This window comes from Glycine max, chromosome 14 (assembly GCF_000004515.6).
Source record: "Glycine max cultivar Williams 82 chromosome 14, Glycine_max_v4.0, whole genome shotgun sequence".
NCBI lineage: Eukaryota > Viridiplantae > Streptophyta > Magnoliopsida > Fabales > Fabaceae > Glycine > Glycine max.
The window spans coordinates 36009375-36019354 of record NC_038250.2 but is presented as its reverse complement, the minus strand read 5'-3'; the positions used below and the strand labels follow the sequence as shown (position 1 = coordinate 36019354).

General features: G+C 34.7%; 1 protein-coding gene across 1 annotated transcript; it reads left to right on the top strand.

Moving 5' to 3' along the window:
* Positions 1-4962: 4962 nt before the first annotated feature.
* On the top strand, positions 4963-9177 carry LOC100810095 (probable inactive receptor kinase At4g23740). Its single transcript, XM_006596217.4, has 3 exons — positions 4963-5301; positions 6481-7740; positions 8172-9177. Exons 2-3 carry the CDS (start codon positions 6522-6524, stop codon positions 8822-8824), a joined length of 1872 nt encoding a protein of 623 aa, XP_006596280.1. The 5' UTR covers positions 4963-5301; positions 6481-6521; the 3' UTR covers positions 8825-9177.
* Positions 9178-9980: the final 803 nt, after the last annotated feature.

Genomic DNA, 9980 nt, shown 5'->3' with positions numbered 1-9980 from the left:
TCACGACCATGGGAACAAAGCTACCCTATGTCATCTGTTCTTGTAACGAGTCCTATAACAAGCATGACATAGATAAACATCAAATGAGGTTGTTGTTATTATACAAAAAAAATTATTGAAATTAAAGCTTAAGCACGAACTCACAATTTTATTAGATATTTCTTGTGTTGCCTGAGATGTCATCTGCTGATATCGCTTTATGCGGGCCAACTTCCACTTCACATGTCTTTCAATGGGAGATGGGGGGTCGTCAATCAATGGTGTATTCTCAGTTAGTATTGCCTTCTGTTGTCTTTTCTTCCTTTTCTTGTCTAATAGCTTCTTTTCAAGAAAATCATAACCCCCACGAGACAGTAAGTAGGGGCAGTGATTATATTTTTGAATTTCTTGTGCCTTTTTCCTGATTCCTTGTCATACACCATATAATATTTCCATCTAATTAATTCAAATGAAATGATATATTTCAATTGAAATTTAAAGTAAAACACATCGACATCTAATCTTCCAGTTAGGGGTCTTGTGGCTTGCATCAAATTCCTCCCAAGTTTATGGATTTAGACCATATTTTACAGAAGGATCCTATTTATGTTGTCCCTTAGAGTCAGCATACACAAATTTAGTGGTTAGGGAACACTTAAATTGCCTCCATCTAGCGGCTACCGTGGACATGACCTTCTTGGCATTTGGTGCTTCTTGGATATCAAATTTGGCCTGCACAATAAATTGTTGTGTAACAGTTAGTGCATGTCAATATTTTCAAGTCTTCATAACATAAACCTCCCTGTTAAGTCAACTTACCAAAATGTCATCCTATACTAGGTCCTTTAGAGATTCTGGTACATCTTTCCAATTGCTATGTACAATAGGAATCTTTTCTCGAGCTAGGACCCCAATATAGTTGTGGAACTTCTCTTTATGTGGGCCTAATCCTTTCCCAGTTGTAGGATCGACGTTAACTGTTGGTATGGGATGATCCAAGGTTCTTAAAGTCAACCATCTTAGCCGTGTGGATTGTCTACTCCTCCTAGACATAGCTTCTGAATGACCATCTGAATGCAGAGGAGACCTTGGCAGTGTTCCCATGATCCTGTGCAAATAAAATAAATTCATTAATGCACATCGATTACAAATAGCATATATGTAACAAATTGTAAATATGCACGTTAAATAAATTGGTTACAAATAATTTAATATGATAAACATTACTTTGATACCACAGTTATGTAGGAATGTTCTTCCATAAACCTTTATCATGATCATTATGATTTGCATGTACTTCGTTCGCCTTGTTTTCTTCAATTATAGAAGGCATTTGTGTGGAAAAAGCAAGCGTCTCACAAATGTCAAGTGTTGAATCATCATTTGGGTGACTGATACCAGTTGATCTTCCTTGTAGAACCACTGACAATCTTGAATCACACATATCTTGGATGTAAAACACCTATCTAGCTTGTTCTGCCATAATGAAAGATTCATCCTTGTAAGCCACCTTATTAAGGTCTACTAAAGTAAATCCCAATTGATCTCGATGCACACCGATATTTCCATTAACCTACTTACATTTAAAAACAGGCACTCTGAATTGACTATAATCTAGCTCCCAGATTTTTTCAATCACTCCAAAGTAAGACATTGATGCTTGAATCGGGTTGTTATCTGATGCACTTCAAAAGTGTTCAGAATCAGCCTTAAGACTCACCCCACTATTCTGCACACTACTTTTATCATCTTGTAACTTTTTATAGAATCAATAATTGTTGATATCATATCCCTTCCAAGTGGGGACATTAAGATTTGGGCCAATAGGTAACAATTTTAATGTTTTGGAAGCACTATCATAACTAAAGATTGTTTCTTTAAACCAGTTTATGAAAGTTCTATTATGCTATTCCAACACTTTCATCATGTTCATTTTTGGGTGAATAGCTGTCAGATATTCTTTGTGAGTACGTATGTAGGGAAGAACCCCTTGTGCATTATTCAAGATACACAAATGCACTTGTGAGACCTCCTGTCGAGTCATTTTTTCAACATTGTATCCTCGTGTACCCTTACCTCCCTGTGTCCGGTCATGACAAGTTTCAGGAAGCCCAACAGATTGAACTATTTCAATGTACTGGGAACAAAACTCAATAGATTCTTCAACAACATACCTTCCAACATTGGAAGCTTCTGGTCGGTATTGATTCTTGGTATAACCCTTTAAGACCTTCATGACATGGAATTTATTAACTAACAATGGAAATTGGTTGATTCTTTAATGAGAATCAAATATACAACAATAAAAATGAAGTAGAATGATGCCCTTTCAACTGGGAAAAACCATTTTATTAGGTAGAAAAGAGGCAAGAACAAACCAAGATATGATAACTTATTTTCCACAAAACATAAAACCACATGTGGTTCCCCTAGGTTTTTCTCTTTTTGTTTTTGTTCTCCTAACCTCTCTTAATGACTTAATTCTCTACTTAGTTTCTAGTTAAACTCTAACTTCTAAATTGATTCTAGAGTAATGATTTATTTATTGATCCCTTTTGTTAGACTTAACTCAAAATAATTAAAGTGAGTGAGAAATTAATTCTTCTCTTCCTTAATTAATTAAACTAATAGTTTCTTACATCTAGACAATGATGCTCTAAACTTTCATTAATGAGTCTAAATCTCTCATATTAGCCAAAAAAGTCTTTAATAACTAAACAGTCATTAATGAAAGATTCCCTTACTTTGACTTTCTAAACTATAGTTGACTGAATGTTTGACCAAGGTTTTTTTTTTTTTTTTTTTTACTTTTAAATCACTTTTTCTTAGACTCAGTACTTCAAATCTAGGTCATTTGATTGTCTAATGATGATTCTAACTCTTACATGAACTATTTCACTATGGATAATACTACCACATTGCAAATCAAACAAGCACAAGCTATTTCTATGTTGAACTTTCCAATCTAGAAAATTGGGAAGTTACAGATTTCAATAGTTTGCATCTAATTTAATTAAATTTTTCATTTTAAATTATTCAAATATTTCTTATAAACTATAATGTTATAAAACTAATAATTTTTTGCAATATAGTTGTAAAATAATTGAATTATTTTTATCATTTTATTTTTAAAATTAAAAATATTTAAATCTAACAAAAGTTAATTATTTTTAAAATTTTATGCGTAATAAATTTCTCATATAATTTTATAAATATTTTAAATAAAATTACACATATATGTTAGTCTATATCTAAATATATATATTTTTTTCTTTTTGAATACTTTCTCAATCTTTCTACCATTTTGAAAAACTAAATTAGCTAATTATAAACAAACGTATTTTTAACATGTGTCTAAACGATGAGAATCTGTGTGAATGCACAAGTATCGTACTAGTTATATAAAAAAAATTCTCCCTAAATATTTTTTTTCTGATTTCGTCTTAATCATAATTATTTCCTATAAGTGGTTTTAGTGATTACTATTTCAAGGTAACATTATTGTGATTCCACATATTTCACCTTTCATCTACGCATAACAAAGTACTCAAAAGTTGTTTTATTTATGAGATTACATTAATCAAAGAGTTGATGGTAAAGATTGTTTTCGACATGGATATGCGTATAACTTTCCCTTAATTCAAGAAAATTTGAACTAATATCCTAATATTCAAGTTTATAATTTTTATATTTATTATTAATGTAGTATATTGAAGGCTTCGTTGTGAGTGTTATGAACATTACCTTATAACTATTTATCAACGGGTTCGAGTCTTGTGAATAAAGAAAAAATATAGTTGAAAGAAAAGATCCACAAAGTCAATGGATACTTCCTGATAAAAAAAAAAACTAATTTTAAGTTGTTTTGCTAATTTCAAGACCTAATCACAATTATTTGACTTTAGAGAAAGCCACCGCCAATCAGAAAATAATAAAGAAGATCCCTGCCAAGGCTTGACGGCAACTTGTGTATCAAAGTACTATTCTTATAATTCATGCTCAATTCTGGCAAGTTATTTGACTTTAGAGGAAAGGAAGCCATTGTAAATTAGCAAGCATCCCCTGCCAAAGCTTTATGGCAACATGTGTAGTTTTTCCTACTGGTGGTTAATATATTTTATTTTTTAATTTATTGTGACACTTCAAGAGATTGGTGGGGAAAACAGGTGGCCAGTTTATGACATTATCACCATTAGAAAACTGTTCTGGCTAACCTTTGATCTTTTCATAATCAGTTAGTTAATTATGTAAGCAAATAAGCTTTTATTCAACCACTCACTCACAGATCACAAATTCACAATCCACTAGAGGAATGACGATTAGCCTTTCAGATAGGTTGATTTGGACTTAAAATTTAGGGAAAAAATACGTTATCACATTAGTCCTTTAAAATATTTTATCACAATATTAATTGTAATCTTAATTTTCACTTTCAGTAGACCCTAGATTACTTTTCTTAGCATCATTCAGATTCTGTTGACACAACTGCTTTTGAGACAAGGAATCCTAAAGAGTATGGTGCAATAATGTGGCTTTCGGATTTGAGTCCCTTTTGGAAACTTTGTGTGAATTTACCGAGAAGGGGCACAAAATAAACTGACATTGTTTTCTATTTATTTCTGTACATTTTGCTGGCAAGAAAAAAATTATATAAATGCAATCAAATAAGTCAAAATATGAAGTCCTGAAATACTGACCAATGATTGGTTCCTTGTGGAAGGGTGCTCCTAACAACAACAATGTTGAACCCCCTTCTTTCGGTGGAGCAACATCATCATTTTATGATGTTGATGCTGTCCTAATCCACTCCCAAATTAGTCAACGTATTAAACCTTTTTATTTTTTGTTTATTTTTGCTTAACGCATGTAAACAAAGACAAAACAGCTGCTATGTTACCTAATCTATGTATATCACTTTCCATGCACTATTTACTATTTAGATTAGCCCAAATGAAACAAATCACGAGCGTTCATTCCATTAATGTCAAACATATACTATATTCAAAGCTGAATATATGTTTTAGACTTAAGCTGTTTTCATGATAGAATTTACCGAAATACGCTATATGCTATGCAATGTAGGGGTCACCTATGCATGTGTAAATGAAGTTGAAGACAAAAAGCTCATGAGGTCACCACCCCTCGTCCTATCTCTCAACCTACACTTTCCTTTATCATTGTATCTCCACTCTTTCCGCATTCACATCTCCACAAGCAAAGCCATAGAAATTAAGTGTTCATAGAAGACATTGATTAGAAAGTATATAAACCAAGGGGAAGCAGAAAAAGAAGCAGCACCTTAGGACCAGTTGCAATCAACAGGTATGTCTTATGGTTAATGCTTTGATGCTTTTTAGTGTAGTTAATGTCTTATTCATAGACATACATAAGTTTAACCAGGGTCTAGCTTATTTGGTTCAGGCTGTGTGACTTATTATGAATCTCCTTTTTAATTCCTACTGGTAAAAAAAGATATACAAGTTTCCATATTTGTCTAATTAATCCAATGGGTTCCTCCACATGATGGTCTCTTCCTATTTTTTTGGCATAAAAAATCTTTAGCTTTTGGCTCCTCAATGATGTGTTGTTGTTGCTGTTGTTCTCCAAGCATATACATATACTACAACATAGTCTTCCATCACTGCTAATAGCACCATCATTTGCAACGACACAAGTTTTGATTTTCATCTTATTCTGAAACCAGATGAACATATATGTGAAAATGTTCCTGGTCTTTTGGACCTACCAGTTTTCTTGCTACCCTCTCACCCCCAAATTCACCACTTTTCTGGCTCATGTGTATTCATGATATGGTTGTGTGGGACACTGTGGGCTGTCTCTGCACTTTCAATTAACTAGTTTGGTGAATATTGGAATCTAGGAGAGTGGTGTAAGTATCTCTTCTCTCTCTCTATGAATGTGCTAAGTGCTCTGACTTTTAGCCTTATTCCTCTATTACAAAAGCTAATTGCATTATTCCCAAAACCACTGAAAGAATAGACCTGATTATTCTCTATGTTCATACTTTTCTTGTGTATACTGGAAAATGTTTCTGGTCTTTCTATTTCCAAAATCCACAAAATGGAATTTTCTCTTCTTTTTTATTTCTTCTGCTGACTCGGTCTTGGTCACCAGATTATTTGACTACTAAAAACTAGTTCATTCACTATTAGTTTCAAAGTTTTGGTTTACACATCTTTATTTTTGCACTTTGGTTGGGAACCAAACAAAGTAGGTGAACAGAAAAAAGCTAATAAGGTGATTTCTCATGTCAAACAGGAACAGCTTATTTTGACGCAAAAAGACACTTTAATAAGGTGTCGTTTAGTCTTTTAGATCAGAATCAAAGAAAATAACTTCAATTTGTCTAATAGAATACAAACCGTACACTCTAATACTTAACATGTCTAGAAAATAGCCCCAAATTGTCTTTGTTGTTTTAGCTTTGCAAAGACATCACATACTAGTGTCCAATCATCTAATCATTTGTTTGTTCTCCAGTTAAGTGGTATCTTGAGGGAGTCCTTGTTTGGAGCCAGAAAATGGCCAAGATGCTGGGCCTCTTGTTCATGATTGGAGCAATGTTGTTTGGTGTTGGAGCTGAACCAGTTGAAGATAAACAAGCATTGCTTGATTTCCTTCAAAGCATTAACCACTCTCATTATCTCAACTGGAATAAGAGCACTTCTGTTTGCAAAAGGTGGATAGGAGTGATCTGCAACAATGACCAATCACAAGTAATAGCTCTTCATTTGACCAGAACTGGATTGAGTGGTCCAATTCCTCCCAACACTCTTAGCCGTCTCTTGGCACTGGAAACTGTGAGTCTTGCATCAAATAGCATAACTGGTTCTTTCCCTACTGGTTTTTCTCAGCTAAAGAATTTGACCTATCTCTATCTCCAATCCAACAATTTTTCTGGTCCATTGCCATCAGACTTTTCAGTTTGGAAGAATCTTAGTATTGCCAATTTATCCAACAATTCTTTCAATGGGAGCATCCCATTCTCACTCTCAAATTTGACTCATCTCACTTCTTTAGTCCTAGTCAACAACTCTCTTTCAGGTGAAGTTCCTGATCTCAATATCCCTACCCTGCAAGAGCTAAATTTAGCCAGCAATAACCTTAGTGGGGTTGTGCCTAAATCCCTTGAGAGATTTCCAAGTGGGGCATTTTCTGGTAACAATCTTGTTTCTTCACATGCACTTCCTCCTTCTTTTGCTGTTCAAACCCCAAATCCTCATCCAACAAGGAAAAAATCCAAAGGGCTTAGGGAACCAGCATTGTTGGGAATCATCATTGGTGGTTGTGTGCTGGGAGTTGCAGTGATAGCAACTTTTGCGATTGTGTGCTGCTATGAAAAAGGTGGTGCAGATGGACAACAAGTGAAGTCTCAGAAAATAGAAGTATCTAGGAAAAAAGAAGGTTCCGAAAGCCGAGAGAAGAACAAAATTGTTTTCTTTGAGGGTTGCAATCTTGCATTTGACTTGGAGGACTTGTTGAGAGCATCTGCTGAGGTGCTTGGAAAGGGCACGTTTGGGACAGTTTATAAGGCTGCTCTAGAAGATGCAACAACGGTGGCAGTGAAGAGGTTGAAGGATGTCACGGTCGGAAAACGTGAGTTTGAACAGCAGATGGAGATGGTGGGGTGCATTAGGCACGACAATGTGGCTTCACTGAGGGCATATTACTATTCAAAGGAGGAGAAACTTATGGTATATGATTACTACGAACAGGGCAGTGTCTCTTCAATGTTGCATGGTATGTTATCTTGTTAATGTCTTCTCCTCCCTTAAATTATTTTCAGATAATCTAATTCATCATCACAGACCTATACAATTAAAATTGGTTTTCTGTAATGGTCTAATATAAATAGTCTTTTAAGCATACCAAGGCAAAGTAGTGATACTTTCATTCATACAGATATTGGTTAGGTGAAAAGATGGCAATGAAATAGTGGAAAAATGAAAGTTGTTTCCCAAAATCCATGTAAATGTAATTTCCTTCTCTTCTTAATTTGTGATTTCCATTAAATACTAAAAGCAAGAGCAGTGGCTGAAATATTCATTTGTTGCAGCAAGTCATAAGACTTAAAATACGTAACAAAGTCAAGTTATGTGGCTTCCTACACATTATTTTCCGAGGGCATTGCTAATGTTAACTATGCTTTGGCAACTTTATCCGCGATGCAGGCAAAAGAGGGGGAGGCAGAATTTCATTAGACTGGGACAGCCGTTTGAAAATAACAATTGGTGTAGCAAGAGGCATTGCTCACATCCATGCTCAACATGGAGGGAAACTAGTCCATGGAAACATAAAGGCATCAAACATCTTCCTCAACTCCCAAGGATACGGTTGTCTATCCGACATTGGTCTTGCAACATTGATGAATCCAGCATTGAGGGCAACAGGATACCGTGCACCGGAAGCAACTGACACACGAAAAACATTGCCAGCATCCGATGTCTACAGCTTCGGGGTGCTTCTGCTTGAACTTCTAACAGGGAGGTCTCCCTTACATGCCAAGGGAGGTGATGAAGTTGTCCAATTGGTTAGGTGGGTGAATTCTGTAGTTAGAGAGGAGTGGACTGCAGAGGTGTTTGATGTGGATTTACAAAGGTACCCAAATATTGAGGAGGAAATGGTTGAGATGCTACAAATTGGAATGGCATGTGTTGTGAGAACACCAGATCAGAGGCCAAAAATTGGTGAGGTGGTGAGAATGGTTGAAGAAATTCGTAGACTAATAAACACTGAAAATAGATCATCCACTGAGTCTAGATCAGAAGGTTCCACTCCAATCCCTCATGCAATTGAGACACCTTCTACATCTTTTGCACATTGAGATTCTCTTTTGGATTATTAGTCAACAAGTTGTTAAAAGATGTAATTTAGTGATCACTGTCTCAATTTCAATTTTGACTATAACATGGAGCAGTGAAGTAGGTAAAAGAAAATTGGTGCTAAGTAGTTAACCTACCAGACTTAGGTTATGTTAAAGTTTCAAGTTGGGTCCCTCGATTTGGTGTTGTATTGTACTAATTATTTAGTCAGGGAATCTTGTTGTTTTGCCATGATTTTGGGGTTGTGCTCCACATTTGTCCTCTCCTCTTTCCCCGCAAAATTGAAAGGTGCATGGGATTTGATCACAAAATTAAATATTATTCACGGAATAAAAAGGAGGATAAAGAATGTAAAGTTGTTTCCATTTATTCCATTTTCATTGGCGCATTCAATGCCAAAGTTGTCATCTTATCTTATATTCATAATTCACAGACTTCTAGTTTTATAATTATCGATATTTTTACTAGTTTTGTAGTTGCGAAGGAATTGTCATCCTAAAGACATCAATGAATGGCAGCAAGAAGCCAAGAAGGGATTCATTTCATTCGGATAACATACTCGTCAACAATGTTTTAAAATTCGAACCAGTGGTGACGGACTCAGCAAAGATATTGGGCTAGTGGGTTATTGATCACATATGTGAGTCATTGAAATGCATAACTCGGTATAATAATATCATAAATAACTATATTTAGTATCTATTAGATTTGCTATTTATATATCTACTATTTAACTTAGCACAGTGGTTAAACTTGATTGAGGCTTGTCTAAGATGATTAGAGATGACAAAGTGTATATAGATCCATCGATTAGCTGGAAGCAATGCAAAAGTTTCACCTTCTTGCGCAGCTAATAGAGAGTTTCTTAAGCATAATTTTATTCTCATGTGTAATTTCCTAGGATTCATCATACAAGAAATTACACTACAAAATCTTGGATAACATAATTCTCGCATCTATTCTACTCTATAATTTTTATGAGAAAGTTTAAAATACTTACCTGGATCCATAATGTTGTTCAACAATTATTACTAGTGTTTCTTCCTTCTCTAACTTCCTTGATCTCTGTAATGGTATAGAAACCCTTTGAATTTGTTTTTGGTCTTTTTTGTGTTCTCCACTTTTCTTTGTGTGAGAAAACAAATGTTTATAAAAAAA